At 41.9% G+C, this 17,572-nt stretch overlaps 1 protein-coding gene across 2 annotated transcripts in view; it reads right to left on the bottom strand.

The window, feature by feature from the left end:
* Positions 1 to 547: 547 nt before the first annotated feature.
* OTOA (otoancorin) overlaps positions 548 to 17,572 on the bottom strand; it is an 84,088-nt gene continuing 67,063 nt past the window's right edge. For both annotated transcript variants that reach the window (XM_006871951.1, XM_006871952.1), the window contains exons 24-28: positions 10,610 to 10,752; positions 10,262 to 10,398; positions 9,382 to 9,479; positions 3,674 to 3,869; positions 548 to 618 (exon numbers count right to left, since the gene is read on the bottom strand). In XM_006871951.1, the coding sequence (XP_006872013.1) occupies positions 548 to 618; positions 3,674 to 3,869; positions 9,382 to 9,479; positions 10,262 to 10,398; positions 10,610 to 10,752 (645 nt within the window). The remainder of the gene's footprint in view (positions 619 to 3,673; positions 3,870 to 9,381; positions 9,480 to 10,261; positions 10,399 to 10,609; positions 10,753 to 17,572) is intronic.

Below are 17,572 nucleotides of genomic sequence, written 5' to 3'. Positions count from 1 at the left end.
ACTTTTTTTTAAAAAAAGTTTTAATTCCCTAGCAATGCAGTGACCACTGAACAACAATTTGTCCTAGTAATCAGGCACAGAAAGAGCAACTGCTGTTGAGGATTACATTTATTTCTGCTTTGCTAAATATCGCAGAAGGAAAAAGCCAACAGAGCATGTAGCTCCAAAGAAGTGAAATCAAGACAGAGCAGGACCCAGATCAGGCCCTGGCTGAAACAGGGCCTTTTGCCTGCACCACCACCCCCTCTCAGAAGGGGGCAGTAACTGGTATATGGTTCTCACTGTACAGACAGAAAATGGGCGCCCTCTTTCCCTCCCCAGTTTCTGTCTCCAATCTGGGGAGAGGGAAAGGCTGTGATAGGGCAGAGACTGGCTCCCTGCTCAGGAGACAGGCCAGCTTCAGAATTTATTTGCAAGACTGTTTTTAATCATTATATTTTCCTTAAGGTGCCGTTTCGATATCAAGGAGTCCGGGGTCCCCCAGCCTGAGTCTTGACGTGCCTTGCCCCACTGCATAGGGAACCAGAAGGGCAGCAGGCTGCACAGCTCACCACAGGGGCCTGGACATTAAAACCAACAGAAGGCAGCCAGGCCAAAGACCCAAGCAGATAGGAGCTCCTGAAACAAAGCACAAGACAAGAGTGCCCATGAGGTCTGAGTAGCCCGAATGTCCCCTTTGTGAGTTTCTCTCTGGGACCACTCACTCAGTCTTGCTGAACCTTACATTCCTCGTTCCTTAAGTGAAAATGTTGTAGCTGTTAAGTGTTGTCGAGTAGATTTCAACTCATAACAACCCTGTATAGGATTTCCAAGGAGCATCTAGTGGGTTTGAACTGCCAACCTTGTAGTCCGCAGTCCAGTGCTGATCCTACAGTGCCACACTAGGAGTCCAAAATGACAATGGTGGATGTTATGTGTTGTGGAGTCAGTTCCGATTCATAGCAACCCCGTACAGGATTTCTGAGACTATAAATCTTTAACGGAGTAGAAAGCTTCATCTTTCTCCCGCTGGACAGCTGGTAGTTTCTAACTGCTGACCTCAAGGTTAGCAGCCCAATTCATAACCATTAAGCCACCAGAACGCCTTGTTCTTGTTGTCAGGTGCCATCAAGTCGATACCAATTCATAGCAACCCTATGCACAACAGAATGAAACACTACCCGGTCCTGTGCCAACCTCACAATTGTTGCCACGCTTGAGCCCATTGATGCTGCCACTTTGCCAATCCATCTGGGGGTCTTCCTCTTTTTCTCTGACCCTCCACCTTACCAAACATGATATCCTTTTAGCGACTGGTCTCTCCTGATAATATGTCCGAAGTATGAGAGATGAAGTTTGACCATCTTGGCCTCCAAGGAGCACTCTCACTTTGTCCGACACAAATCTGTTGGTTCTTTTGGCAGCCCATGACACTCCATTTTCCTCCAACACCATAATTCAAAAGCATCAATTCTTCTACAATCTTCCTTATTCACTGTCCAGCTTTCACATGCTTATGAAGTTTTGGGGTCAGGCGCACCTTAGTCCTCAAGCTGACATCTTTGCTCTTCAACACTTTAAAAAGGTCTTGTGCAGATTTACCTAATGCAATATATTGTTTGATTTCTTGACTGCTTCTTCCATGAGTGTTGATGGTTGATCCAAGAAAAATGAAGTCTTTGACAACTTCGATCTTTCCTCCATTGATAAGAATGTTGTTTATTGGTCCAGTGGTAAGGATTTTTGTTTTCTTTACATTGAGATGCAATCCATACCAGAGCTCCTTACTGACCTCAATTAGATGAATAGTGAGAATTAAATGAAATAGTGTGAATCAGTGAGTACCAGATGTGCCTTAATCATGAGTCACCTGAGAGCTTGTCAAATATGCAAATTCCAGGCCTCCCAGCTCCTGTAGATTCTGATTTGGCATGTCTGAGAAAGGGCCCAGAAATCTGAATGTTTCAGCATCATCCCAGGTGATTCTAATAGTTAAGCAAATTTAGGAACCAGGAGATTAATGGCCTGCTCCAATGAGGCCTTGTGATACATGGGAGGAGGGGGCACCTAAAACCTTCCCTGTCTGAGACATCTTTGTAAAGGGCCCTCATCACTTTCTGGAGCCCTGGTGTGGCGCTGTGTGTTAATGCACCAGACTGCAAAGCCGTTTGAACTGCAAGGTCGGTGGTTCAAGCTCACCAGCTACTCCTTGGAAACCCTATATAGGGTCGCTATGGGTCAGAATCGACTCCACAGCACTTAACAACAACAACAACATCACTTTCTGACACTACTGGTTGGAGGGGAAACTGGGACAGTCACAGTAAAAGAGATTTGGCAAATATCCAGCAAAATCACAAGTGTATATGTCCTATAGACATAGTCAGATATAAACTAGACCTGGGCATTCACTGCAGCTCTGTTTTTAACAACACTGGAAAATAAACAGAAATGTTCATCTATAAAGGTTAAATAAAGTTTTGGTGTAGCCATAAAGCCAACAATTGTACAGCTCCTATGCAGAGATATGGAACTTGTTCCAGAAAGTGTGGTTAGGTATACAATTGTTGTTGTTAAGTGTCATTGAGTTGGTTCTGACTCATAGTGACCCTGTATAGGGTTTCCAAAAAGCAGCTGGTGGGTTTGAACTGCTGACCTTGTGGTTCTCAGGCTACTGTGGATCCTACAGCACCACACCAGGAGTCGAAGGTGTACAATTGTTGTTCTGAAGTGCCGTAGAGTCGGTTCCAACCCATAGCGACCCTGTATAGGGTTTCCAAGGTGTACAATTTGTTGTTGTTGTTAAATGCCGTCGAGTCAGTTCCGACCTATAGCGACCCTGTATAGAGTTTCCGAGGAGCAGCTGGTGAGCTTGAACTGCAGACCTTGCAATTCAATGCTAAATGCAGTCTGGTGCATTAGCCCACAGCGCCACACCAGGACTCACAATGTTGTTGTTGTTAAGTGCCTTCGAGTCGGTTCCAACCCATAGCGACCCTGTACAGGGTTTCCGAGAGTGTAAATCCTTACGGTAGTAGAAAGCCGCATCTTTTTCCCGCGGAGCAGCTGGTAGTTTCGAACCGCTGACCTTAAGGTTCGCAACCCGATTCGTAACCACTACGCTACCAGAACTCCTAATAGGCACTTGTAAAAGCTGGATGGTGCTCTGTATCTGATCAGCTTTTATGTGCACAGAATACCTCTGAACAGAGATACATAAGAAGCTGCTGACAGTGGCTGCCTCAGGGCAGTGAGAAGGATAGAATGAATTTAGTACCCAGAGATGCTGATTCAACAGGTCCTAGGTGAACTCCGGAGAATTGACTGTTTTTAAAAGCTCCCAGGTAACTTTAAAGGGCAGCTAGAGACGAGAGCTCTGGTAGCATAGTGGTTATGAATTGGGCTGTGAACCTTAAGGTCAGCAGTTGGAAACTACCAGCTGTTCTGCGGGAGAAAGATAAGGCTTTTTGCTTCCGTAAAGATTTACAGCATCGGAAATAGTGGGAACCGACTCCAACCAGAGATGAGAACCCTTTATGTAAAATTAGCAGGGGCTTCGGATTTTTCTCTAGGTGAAGAATCTTCTATTCAAATTCTACAATATTTCTGCCTCAAGCGCTGAAAGGAGGACCCAGGTACAGGGAAGGGGGTCGGAGTGGGGAGTGAGGGCAGGGTAAGGAAAGGCTTGGCTCACCTGGTGGAGAATGTGAGGAGGGGATCCGGGTGGGGCTGGCGCTCAAAGGTGTGTCCAGCCAGGAGCGGGCCTTAGCGCCATCTAACGCATGCTGGAGGCTTTGCAGTTGCTGCATGCTGAGCTGTCGGCGCTGGGCGTTGGTCACAGCCGCCGCATTCTCAGGGCCCAAAGAGGCGATCTGCTCAGCGGACAGGTCCTGCAGCAGAGAAAGAGGGCAGCGCCCCAGCCCCGGCTTCTCATCATTTGTGCTCCCAATAAAAAAAAATAAACGATCACCGTGGATTCTGATACACAGCGACCCTATGTTGTTTGTTAAGTGCCTTTGAACTGGTTCCCACTCATAGGATGCAGTATAGGGATTTCCAGGTTTTTTCATCTCTAATGGAGCAGAAAGCTTCATCTTTCTCTCCCGCAGGACGGATGGAAAGCTAAAACAGTCCACCTTGCGGTCCGAAGTCCAGTGTTTATGGTATGGATCCACTGCGCAGGGCTGAGTAAAACAGTTCATTAGGGTTGTCAAGATTGTAAATCTTTATGTCAACACACAGCCTCGTCTTTCTCCAGCAGAGCCACTGGTGGGTTTGAACCAACTGTACGGTTATTAGCTCATTTAGTATTTTTCCTTAAAATCAATCAATTCTTTCCACTATTAAAATAAACTAAATGTTAAAATAGAAGTTTTCTAACATTATGAAAATGTCAACACTACCCAAAGCAACCTGTGATACAGTGCAACCCCAATCCAGATTCCAACATCAGTCTTTAAAGAGATGGAAAAATTGATCATGAACTTTATATGGAAAGGAAGGAGATGTTGTTGGATAAGCAAAGCATTGCTTAAGAAGAACAAAATTGGAGACCTCTCACTCCCTGATTTCAAACTCTACTCCGCAGTCAAAGTGGTCAAAACAGCCTGGCACTGGTACAACGACAGATGCATAGATCAATGGAACAGAATTGAGATCCCAGAAGTCAGTCTGCCCATAGACAGTCCACTGATCTCTAACAGAGAGCCAAAACAGATTAAGTAGGGAAGAGAGTGTCTCTTCAACAAACGGTGCTGGCAAAACTTGAAATCCATTTAGAGAAAAATGAAGCAAGAGCGTAATGTCACACCCTATACAAAAACAAACTCAATGTAGACTAAAGACATAAATATAAAACCTAAAACTATAAAGACCATCAATGAAAAACTAGGGACAAACTTAGGGCCTCTAATACATGCCATAAGCACACTGTCAAACATAATTTAAAACAAACAGTAGAAGACAAAATAAATAACTGAGACCTTCTAAAAATTAGACACTTAAGTACATCCAAAGATTTCAACAAAAGGATAAAAAAAGAGACCTAAGACTGGGGAAAAAAATGTTTGCAATGACATTATCAGACAAGGAACTAAACTCTAAAGTTTATAGAAAAGTATAACACCTCTACAAGAAAACAGACAAACAACCCAATTTAAGAAATGGGCAGAGGACATGAACAAGAAAGGCATTCAGGCAGCCAACAAACATATGAAGAAATGTTCATGATCAATACCCACTGTTGTTGCTGCTGCTAAGTGCCATTGAATTGGTTCTGACTCTAGCAACTCTGTAGAGAGTTTCTGATGAGTGACTGGTGGGTTTGAACCACTGACCTTTTGGTTAAGAAGTTCAGTGCTAATTGAAGTGCCACGCACCAGGAGTGTTATGCCAGGACTATGTTATACCAATTGACCATTTGTAGTTGTTAAGTGTCATCGAGTTGATTACAACCCATAGTGACCCTGTATAGGGTTTCCAAGGAGCAACTGGTAAGCTTGAACCACCTACATTGCAGTTCAAATGGCTTTGCAGTCTGACGCATTAACCCACAGCACCACACCAGGACTCCATCATTTCACCCCAGCCTTAGCAGCAAAGTTCAAAAGAACAGAAAACAACAAACCCGGGCAAAGGTGTGGAGAGACTGGTACCCTCCTACATTGTTGGTGGGACTTTAAAATGGTTCAACCACTCTGAAAAACAGTATGGTGCTTCCTCAGAAAGTTGGAAATAGAAATACCATTTGACCCAACAATCCCTCTTGGTATATATCCACAAGAAATAAGAGCCAGAACACAAGTAGATATATACATGCCAATGTTCAACATTGGCAATAGTGTCAATATACAGCACTATTGACAAGAGCAAAAAGATGGAGACAGCCTAAATACCCATCAGTGGAATAATGGATAAACAAACTTTGGTACTTACACACAATGGAATGCTGTGCAGCCCTGAAGAATAACAATGACTCTGTGAAACACCTCATAACATGGAAGACCCTAGAGGACATCATGCTGAGTGAAATTAGTGAATCAAAAAAGGACAAGTACTGTATGAGACCAATATTGTAAAAGCTTAAGAATAGGTTTCCAGAGGGTACACACATAAACTCAGATGAGTGTTGTTGTTGTTAAGTGCTGAGTCCGCTCCAGTCAAGAGACAGAGTGTAGCAAAATGGATAAGAAAGCATGACCCATCAATATGCTGTCTACAAGAGACACACGTTAGACACAAAGACAAAAATAAGCTAAAAATCAAAGGATGGAAAATCATATCTCAAGCAAATGGCAACCAAGAAAGAGCAGGAATGGCAAAATTAATTTTTTCATAAAATACACTTTAAAGCAAAAAACAGCAAAAGAGATGAGGAAGGTCATTATCTAAGGTTATTAACTAAAGTGTCAATCCAACAAGAGGACATAAATAACCAAGTAAACAAAATGATCTATGCACCCAGTGAAAGAATCAAAATACATAAATCAAACTTAAATAGAATTGAAAAGACATAAATGTAAAACCTAAAACTATAGTGGTAACCAGCTGACATTGAATCAAGTCCCACTCATAAAAACCCTAGAGAACAGAGTAGAAATAAATGCTCCTTAGGGTTTCTCAGACTGTAAATCTTTCTCCCATGGAATGGCTGATGGGTTTGAACTACCAACCTTACAATGAGCAGCCCAATGCTTAACCCATTATGTCACCAGGGTTCCACAAAATAGTAGGAGGCTTTAATACACCACTTTAGACGAAGGACAGAACAACTAATACAAAACTAAACAAAGATAGAGACAATCTAAACAACTAGATCTCATAAACATACATAGAACACTCCACACCCAACACAGCACAATATACATTATTTTCCAGTACACATGGAACATTCTCCAGAATAGACCATGTGTTAGGCCATAAAGCAAGTCTCAATAAATTTTAAAATATCAAAATACTACAAATCAATCTCTCAGATCACAATGCTATAAAATTAGAAATCAACGACAGGAAGATCAAGGGGGAAAAAACACAGAAATTGAATAACACCCTGCTTTAAAACTACTGGATAATATAAGAAAAAAAAATTTTTTTTTTAATTTAAAAATTCCTGAGTCAAACAAGAATGAAAACACGACATATCAAAACCTTAGGGACACAGCAAAACAGTAGTCAGGGGCAATTTATCGCAATAAATGCACATATCAAAAAAGAAGAAAGAACCAAAAAATCAACACCTTAACCCAACACCTCCAACAATTAGGAAAACAATAGCAAAAAAAGTCACCAGAACAGAGGAAACAATAAAGATTAGAGCAGAAACAAATGAAATAGAAAACAGAAATACAATAGGAGCATCAATAAGACTAGAAGTTGGTTCTTTGAAATGGTTAACAAAATTTAAAAACACTGGCAAATTTAATACAGGACAATAAGGAGAATATGCAAATAACACAATAAGAAATGAAACAGGTAATGTCATAACAGAACCAACTGGAGAATAAAAGAGATAATAATGGAATACTATGAAGAACTGTACAAATTTGAAAAACTAGAAAAGATGGACAGTTTTCTAAAAACACACTACCTATCTACACTAACACAATCTGAGGTAGAAAATTTGAACAAACGTATCACAAAAGAAGAAAATAAGCAGATGATTTTAAAACAACAACAACACTCCCAATAACAAAGTCCTTGCCCAGACAGCTTCACTGGTAAATTCTATCAAACATTCAAAAAAGAGCTGATTCTGATTCTACTCAAATTTCCAAAACATAGTAAATGAAGGAATACTCACAAACCCCTTCTGTGAAGCAAACATAACCCTGATACCAAAACCAGGCAAAGACATTATTGAAAAGTAAAATTATAGGCCAATATTCCTCACAAACATTCATGCAGAAATTCTCAATCTAGCCAATAGAATCTAACAACATATTGGAAAAAAAAATGAAAATAACTTCATGACTTAATGGAGATTCAGAGGAGGTATGCAAGGATGGTTAAATATTGTTGTTGTTGTTGTTAAGTGCCTTCGAGTTGGTTCCAACCCATAACGACCCTGTACAGGGTTTCCAAGGCTATAAATCTTTACGGGAGCAGAATGCCTCATCTTTCTCCCGCGGAACAGCTGGTAGTTTTGAACTGCTGACCTTGCGGTTCGCAGCCCAATTCATAACCACTACGCTACCAGAGCTCCTTGGTTAAATATTAGAAAACCAATTAACATAATCTGCCCCATAAATAAAACATAAATTCTGCATGAATAGATGTAAAAAAGGAATTTGACAAGATATAACATCCGTTCTTGATTAAAAACACTCAGTCAAATAGGAATAGAAGGAAATTCTTCAACATTATTAATTCCTCAGCATAATTATACATATATAATTTATATATATACAAAAAATATATATAATGAGGGTATAGAGATAACGAAGAGAGACTAAAAATATTCTCATGGGAATAGGAACCAGACAAGGATCCCCTTTGTGATCTGGGAACTGTCCCGGGTGCTGAAGGTGGTTCAAGTCCAGCTGTCTATCTTGAAATGAATCAATGATGTGACATCATGGAAATTCTGTAGCCTTATCTAGCTGTGGCAGACAGAATGTCCCTAAGTTACCTAGCAAGCAAGAATACCAGGGTCACTCCTTTTGATTGGAGCAGACCTTCCCACCAAACACTCTACTTGTCTCCGTTTTTTTATCATACTAGCTTATCACACATCCTAATGTGGTTTTCTTAATATTCTTCTTGAAACCAAGTAATTTTTAAAAATTATTTCCAAAGGAAATGTTATACAGGCCCACAATCTGTCATAAGCAATTCGGAAATCCAAAAAAGTTTGCAAACTGAAAGTTCTTCCAAAGTTTCAGGCAAATATAATTTGCCATGAAAACCTGATCTGAATTGATATGTGGCTATTTATAGTCTCTATTTATTCCAATTAGTGTGACTTGTCATAGATTGATCTGCAGAAATATTAATGTGTTTGCTTACAAGGTGCTTCCCCAGATAGCGCTGGGAGCGTTAAGTTCTACTCAGTACATTTACAGAGTGGTCCTTCTAAAAGGTGAACATTTTTTATTCTTGAAACAGTCTAATAAGGATTTTAAAACTGTCACAGAGCCATACATAGAAAATGAATACCACTTGCTATAAAGAGAAAGTAGCCATAAAAATAAATATAATTAAAACATAAATTAAAAATTAAAGAAGAAAAATTCACCCATAAACTACCTAAAATTCTATTGCTGGTATTCAGATCTCCTCTGGCCCTGTTAGCAGAAGGTAGGTTCTGTTTGCAAATTCCTAGAACCAGAGACTTGTTGTCTGCTTCCCCTTGTGATTTTAAATAGGATCAAGCTCCCATTTCTCCTGGAAGAACTGAGCACTTACTTTGAATATCTCATCAGGAAGGCCTTTGATTGCTGATGGCTGGAAATACGGCATCAAATCTTTGTCCAGCATTTGAAGTTCTTCCTTAGTTAATCCAGCTAGGAAGAAAAAGGAATCACAAGGGTTTACTTCAAGCCATCAGAACTTCTCTTGTTTTACTAATGGTGCTGCATAATGGGGGTTCTAAGCAAGTATCCTCCTTACAAAAGACCCTGAAAGTCACACTGGGAAAGCAAGCTTCTTATTTAATGCAGAAAATGTGGGTCACATTAGCTCTGGTTGACCTCCTACAAGGAAATGTATGTTCAAGAAGAGCTTTACTTTACATAACTTCAGATTGTATATGAACCTTCTTGCTGTTGTTAACTGCCATCGGGTCGGTTCCAACTCATAGGGATCCTGTATAGATAGGGTCTCCAAGGAGCGGCTGGTGAGCTTGAACCACCAACTTTGCAGTTCAAACTGACTTTGCAATCCAGTGCATTAACCCACAACCTACATAGGAGCCAATTAAATCATTTAATTAAACAGCCAGTGTTTTTTCAAATTTTAGTGTACACAAGAATCACCAAGGGGGCATGTAGACCTCTCCTTCAGCAAGTCATAAAACCTAGATTCTACTGTAACTCTGAAGTCCTGGTGTGGCACTGTAGGTTAAGCATTTGACCTCAAGGTTGGTTTTAACCACAAGATCTGAGATTCAAACTCATCAGCAGCTCTTCAGAAACCCTATACAGGGTTGCGATGAGTCAGAACCAACTCGACACCATTTAACACCAACAAGTGTAACTCTATCATGCTTACTGGATATGCCCAAAGACATTCTGCCTCCAGATTTCAAGTTGGAAAGGGCAAACAGTATGCTCAGGGTGGCTCCTACCTGCTATGGTCCCAAGCTCCTGCAAGATGGGACTGGTCCACTTAGCGGGATCGCCAAATATGACTTCTGCTTTCTTCTTAAACTCACTTAAAACATGGGTGCTGCAGAGCAGGGTCCCAATTCTGGCCACTACCATTCTGGTTATGAGGAAAAGATACAGTGTGAGCCTGGGTGGGGGACTCTCCAAAACAAAATAAGATGTGTAGAAGATGGGATCAGTATCACAAAAGAATCCAATCAATTCCACTCCTTAATCCAGCCCAGAAAAGTGACAAAGTATCAGGAAGTGAAGCATGGCTTGCTGATTGCACGAATCAATCAAAGGATCACACATGAGTATTTGGTTACCTGAATTCTGAGATCTTTATAAGTGGAATTTCGGTGATATTCATAGCACACAAGATTGCACCCAGTCCTACTAAGTGAAAGCTCTTGAGATCCTGGATTGTATGACCTGAATCCTCCAGGAACCCTTGCAGGATGGATTTGGCCTATGAAGACAGAAAGGATAGAGAGATGAACTAACCTGTAATGTTCAAGACTCCAAGTCCCAAGAGGCTAACAGTCAACCTATCCTCTCTGGAGGCACTCCCCACTCCACGCATTCTGGTCATTGCTTGTTAATGCTCTGTGGCTTCAATTGAGTATGTCCCCTTTCTATGGAAGTGTCGTTAGGCAGTGAAGGTCTTGTATCCTTCACCAATATTAAAGACATATGTATCCTGTTTCCGTATTGGCTACTTTATTTCCTTCAGTCACTGATGACCTTCACTGAATTTGAGCTTTCAACTTATTCTAAATCAGGATCCAAACATTCCCAGCATCTTTTCTACAACTTTCCAGTAAAATTTTGTCATTTCCTGCCTCTGTGCCTTTGCTCAAATCAGCTCCTCCTCCTCCTGAAATGCGCTTCCTGCGTTCCCAACTGTTAAATATCCAACCACCGTTTTATTTTGGGGGTTCAATTCAAATGTCATCTTCTGCATGAAATATTCTCTGACCATCTTGGCCAAAAAAAATTTTTTTTTCTTTCTTTCTCTAAGAGGCCTGGTGTGGATCTGTGAGATAAGCATTAGATTGCTAACCATAAGGTTGGTGGTTTAAACACACCAGCAGCTCCTCAGAAACCCTATACAGGGTCACCATGAGTCAGAACTGACTCGATGGCACTTAACAACAACAATGAAAAGATCCACAATAATATGTCTACCCCCTTCAATTCCAGAGAGTAGTGTTCACAACGTGCCATTGTTAGCCACCATACAGGGGTCTCTTGAGTGAGCTAGGAGGACTGACGTGTAGCATTCTGGCATATAGCCATGACAATGTTTATGACTCTCCCTGGGGCCCACTCCTTCTGCAGTCTGTTTTCATTTAGGTCCACTGGTGCCAACTATACCCTTAGCTCCCCAGGTAATAATGTGACTCAGTGCTGGCCACTCAGGCAGGTCAGCATTTAGTCGACCTGCAGTGCTTAGTTCTGATTGGACATAGGATCCAGGTAAGAACCCACCAAGACTTTGACTGAGCAATTAGGAGAGAAAATATTTCTTTACTCTGGAATGACTCTGGAACTTGGGATGACATACATCTGGAAGTGCTAGAACCCACCATGTGGGGAGAGCCTGAATAAAGCCAGCACAAAGGAAAGCAGAATCGAAATATGGCTAAAGATGAACCCTTGGATTCAGCCATATCTAAATCCCATCTGCAATGTTTTCGTTGTGCGCATGCGCGTGTGTGTATTAAGTGTCAGTTCTGACTCAAAGTGACCCTGTATAGGGTTTCTATAGAGCAGCTGGTGAATCTGAACTGTCAAAACTTGTGATCAGGAGTCCAGTGCTTACCCTACATCACCACATCAGTGATGGGAGTCAATAGTTTTCTTTTCCTCCTCCAGCCAGTCTGAGTTTGGTTTTCTGCCACTTGTAACTGCATAAGCCCTGACTAATACATTTAACTGGACTCCTGGTGTGGCACTGTGGATTAATGCACTGAACTGCAACATTTGTTTGAACTGCAAGATCAAGCTCACCAGCTGCTCCTTGGAAACCCTATACAAGGTTGCTATAGGTCGTAACTGACTCAACAGCACTTAACAACAACAACAACAAATATATTTAACTACCACTCATCTGTCCGTTTGTCATACTGTGGTGGCTTGTAAATTGCTGTGATGCTGAAAGGTGTGCCACTGGTATTTTAAACACTATCAAGGTCATAGTGGACAGGTTCCAGTAGGCCTTCCAGATTAAGGAAGACTGGAATGAAAGGAGCTCTGGTAGTGTAGTGGTTACCAGCTGTTCCACGGGAAAAAGATGAGGAGTTCTGCTCCCATAAAGATTAACAGCCTTGGAAACCCTGTGCAGGGTCACTACGAATTGGATCCCACCCCACGGTACTTAACAACAACAACAAGATGAAAGAGAGGTAGACCACTTCTAAATGGTTAGCCACTGAATATCTATGAATAGCAACAGAACATTGCCAGATATGGTACTGGAAAATGAAAACATGAATGGCAGTGGAACATTGTCAGACATAGTGTCAGAAGATGAGCCCCTCAGGTTGGAAGGCACTCAAAATACGACTGGAGAAGAGCTGCCTCCTCAAAGCAGTTTAATCATAATGATTGAATGGAGCAAAGCTTTGGGGATCTTCATTTACTGACAGAGCACAACTCAAAATGAGAAAAACAGCTGTAAACGCCCATCAATAATCAGAATATGGAATATATGAAGTATGAATCTAGGAAAATTGGAAGTTATAAAAAATGAATCATACTGTTTACTATGTTAGGAATGACAAATAAAGAGGAAAGGCATCACATTCATCGTACAAAGACCATTTCAATACCTATCATGAATACAATGCTGTCTGTGATAGGGTAATACCATATGCCTAAAAGGAAGACTGTACAGGGTCACTATGAGCCGGGTACCGATTTGATGGCACTTAACAACAACAAAAGGAAGACTAGTTAATAGCCCTATTATTCCAATTTGCACACCAACCCCTGAAGCCAATAATGATGAAACTGAGGCTCCTCTGGGCAGAGTCAGACCTCCAGCCTTTGGTCAGCAGCGTTGTGTGCTAGCCATTTGTATCACCAGGGCCTTTAACAATAATAACAGATAAGACTTAGTGATTACGAATCGGGCTGCAAACCACAAGGTCAGCAGTTCAAAACTACCAGCTGTTCCGCGGGAGAAAGATGAGGCGTTCTGCTCCTGTAAAGATTTACAGCCTCGGAAACCCTGTACAGGGTCACTATGAGTCAGAACTGACTCCACGGCACACAGCCGCCACCAAGACTTAGTGAATACTTACTGTGTGTCCGCAATGTTCTAAGCACTTTAATGTGCCACTCACAACCACCCTTTATCAATTATATAATTACATAAGGGTCCTGGGGTGGCGCTCTGGGTTAATGCGCTGGACTGCAAAGTTGTTTTAAATTATAAGGTCAGTGGTTCAAGATCTCCCTATACAGGGTCACCATTGGGTTGGAACCAACTTGACAGCACTTTGTTGTTGTTGTTATTGGGAGTCCTGGTGTGGCACTGTTGATTAAAGCGCTGGACTTCAAAGTCGGTTTGAACTCAGTCAGTCAGGGCTTATTCAGTAGCTTGCTGATCACAAGTTTGGTAGTTCAAACTTACCAGCTGCTCTTCAGAAACCCTATACAGGCTCACTCTGAGTCAGAACCAACTTGATGGCACTTAACAGACCAGTCTTTTGGTCAGCAGCTTAGTGTATCACCCAAGTATTTTAAAAATAATAGCAGCTAAGATTTATTGAATGCTTACTGTATGCCAGCATTGTTCTAAGCACTTTAATGTACTGCTCACAACCACGCTGTATCAATTATGTAATTACATAAGGGTCCTGGGGTGACACTGTGGGTTCATGCACTGGACTTCAAAGTCAGTTTGAACTGCAAGGTCAGTGGTTCATGCTCCTTGGAAACCCTATGTAGGGTCGCTATGAGTTAGAACCAACTCAACAACACTTAACAACTTAACAACAATCAATTATTACTCATTTCACAAATGAAGAAATTAAGGCACAGAGAGGTTGAGTAGCTAGGCCAATATCACACAGCTGGTAAATAATGGTCCTAGGATTAAAACTCATGAAACTGACTCCAGTGCCTGCCTGTATTTTAACCAGTAAGGAAGTTAGGGTGTAAAGGAAAAATGGAGATTCAAGTTCACTTTTATACCTTTCTTATTAAGTGTTCTCAATGAGTGTATTGGTAGTTGACTCTTTCCAATTTGTACTTCCCAGCTATCAGGCATGCCCGTTTGAAAATAGAAGTGCAAAAATACAATTTAAATAAAATTACTTTGAAGATGTAGTATTAAATTGTCCTTGCCACTGAAACCTGAAAGATGCAAGCTCAGCCTGCAAGGTGATAAGTCACATTTTATTCCCTTGAATGACGGGACCAGCATCTATGTAACGAGGCCAAGACAATTAAGACCAACACTTTTAGGTAATATTAACCACTGAGAATGAATAGCTGTAAGATTTCAATCTTTCTGTTCATTCCTCCAGCTTCTATAATCATTTTTTCTTTCTTTTTTTTTTTTTTTCTTATGTTGATTTTAAGCTGAACTGTCTGTTAATGCAGTTTCTCCAGGTCTGACTATTAATGTAGAAACATGCATTTAAGGGTTTGATTGGGAGCTAAAGTTGAGGAACTGACTGCAAATGTTACATGCAAATATTATGTTTTCATATCCTCTTCAAACATATTGATAAATCTCAGTGCCATCCATGGGAATTAAAATCGGTGCAAAGCGAAAGAGACACCCTCGTTGGTAAGGTGAATTTTTTTTTTTTTTCTGTTTTCTTCCAGACTGCAAATAGAATGATTTTAATAATAAAAGTGTGATGTGGAACTTCTAAAACCAGTCAAAGCCAGTTTTAGAGTCACGGAACTACAAGGTTACAAAATGCTAAAGCGGAAGTGGCCTCAGGCTCCCGGATCTGACTCCTTCATTGTACAAATGCGGAAAGTAGCCCCAAGAGCGGCTGACAACTATGGCAAAGACAGCAACAGTGAAAACGAACGGTTTTTGAATACAAAGTACCAAGAATTGCCCAAATTGTTTTAGATGCACTACCTCATTTACTCCTTGTTATAGATTAAATTGTGCCTCTGGTCACCCAACCCCAAAAAATATATGTTGGAAGCCTAATCCCTATTCCTTTGGATATCATCCTGTTTGGAAGTAAGGTTTTCTTTATTATGTTAATTATTCCAGAGTAGAGTGGATTCTAAACCTAATCACTTCTGAGTTATAAAAAAAGTAAATTAAATGGAGGCTCGGGAAGCGATGGTATTGGTGACATTTTCTGAGGTTTGTGTATAAATCAAGGCATACTTGGGACTACCTACAAGAGAGAAAGATGAGGCTTCCTGCTCCAGTAAAGATTTACAGCCTTAGAAATCTTATTGTTAGGAATTGGAACCAACTCGACAGCATGGAACCACCACCAAACAGAACTGGCCCAGCCAAGAACCTGATTTTCAATTACGTTGCTCAGGTAGCACAGGGGGTGCAATTCACACACCCTGACACTGTCGGAGGTGATGACATCAAAATGACTTCAGGGTCCACAGTGGTGGTGGCAAGCCAGCCTGTGTCCAGGGGGAGGTGCTGCCAAGGGAGAGGCATGGCCCGGGCTGATGTCACTCCCGACTCAGGGTAGTAACTTGTCCCTCTCACCACCCACCATTCACCCTGGGAGTGAGGAGGCGCTGAAGGGAAGGCCTGAGAGGGGCGTGGCCATTTGATAGGAGCCTATAGGGGAGGAGGCGGGGCCTGGCTGCTCCACCCACAGGGGTTTGCCAACCAGCCCTAACCACTAAGAGAGGCGACACCTGCACTAATGATGTCACTACTGATCTGGACTTTTATCCTCCGGAACTGTAAGAAAATGCATTTCTGTTCTTTAAAGGCACTCATTTGTGGCATTTCTGCTTCGGCAGCACTAGGACATGAAGATTCTCCTCATGACCAGGACCTCCGTGGTGTCCAACACCAGGGGACACCGTTTACACTGTCTATAACTTGAATGTACAGTGTTGTAGGATCAGCACTGGACTATTAACCACAAGGTTGGCTGTTCAAACCCACCAGTTGCTCCTTGGAAACCTTATACCATATACGAGTCAGAACTGACTCGACAGCACTTAACAACAATAACAACTTGAATGGGTCCAATTAGCACCTCAGTATTGGGTTTCAGAGGAGCAGCTGGTGGGTTTGAACCTCCAACTTCGTGGTTAGCAGTCTAGTGTTTATCCTACAGCGCCACACCAGGGCTCGTATTGGTTTAGCCTGCCCTGTCTCCTTTCTTCCTTTGACAATCACACCATGTTCTTACTTTGGGGAACCACTCTGTATGTGTTTGCTACCACTGCTGTGACAAATTGCCATTTTGGCATAAATGTATTCTTTTATAGCTGCGCAAGTCAGAAGTCCTAAAATGGGAAAGCAGATCTGCAGTCCTTCTGGATGCCCTAGAGAAGACTATGTCTCCTTACCTTTTCTGGCTTCCAGAAGTCACCTCTATTTCTTGGTTCAAGGTTCCAGCCTCTCTTTCAGGTGGCACATAGAAACTTCACACCAATCTCTCTTTCTATCTCCCCCACCTCTCTCCCTTCCTCTCTCTGTCCCCCTCTTCCTTGCCTCCTTCCCTTTTCCCCCCACTTCCCTCTCCATCTCTCTCTTTCCTTCTGTAGTTGTAGTGTCTTCTTTATCTGGAATACTCCTACCTCCCTCTTATAAGATCCCTTGTGATTACACTGGATCACCAAATACTCCAGGACACCTCCCTATCACCTTCAATTAATCACATCTTCAAATCCCCTTTTACATGCAGGTTCTGAGGGCTTGGGTCATGGCATCTCTGATCTTGGGGGGTCATCACTCATATGGTTATTGTTGTTGATTAGAATCAACTCATAGCCACCCCATGTAACAGAGTAGAACTGCCTATAAAGGGGGGCGCTGTGGCTCTGTAGGATAAGCACTGGACTGTTAACTACAAGATCAGAGGTTCAAATCCATCAGTCGCTCCATGGGAGAAAGATGAGATTCTGCTCCTGCAAAGATTGATGCCTCAGGAACCCTATACAAGGTCACTTGAGTCAAAACCCTATGCAGGGTCACTGTGAGTCAAAACCCTATGCAGGGTCACTTGAGTCAAAACCCTATGCAGGGTCACTATGAGTCAAAACCCTATGCAGGGTCACTATGAGTCAAAACCCTATGCAGGGTCACTATGAGTCAAAAC

The sequence above is a fragment of the Chrysochloris asiatica genome, unplaced genomic scaffold, assembly GCF_000296735.1.
Source record: "Chrysochloris asiatica unplaced genomic scaffold, ChrAsi1.0 scaffold00178, whole genome shotgun sequence".
NCBI lineage: Eukaryota > Metazoa > Chordata > Mammalia > Afrosoricida > Chrysochloridae > Chrysochloris > Chrysochloris asiatica.
This window is presented reverse-complemented; position numbering and strand designations above follow the sequence as displayed.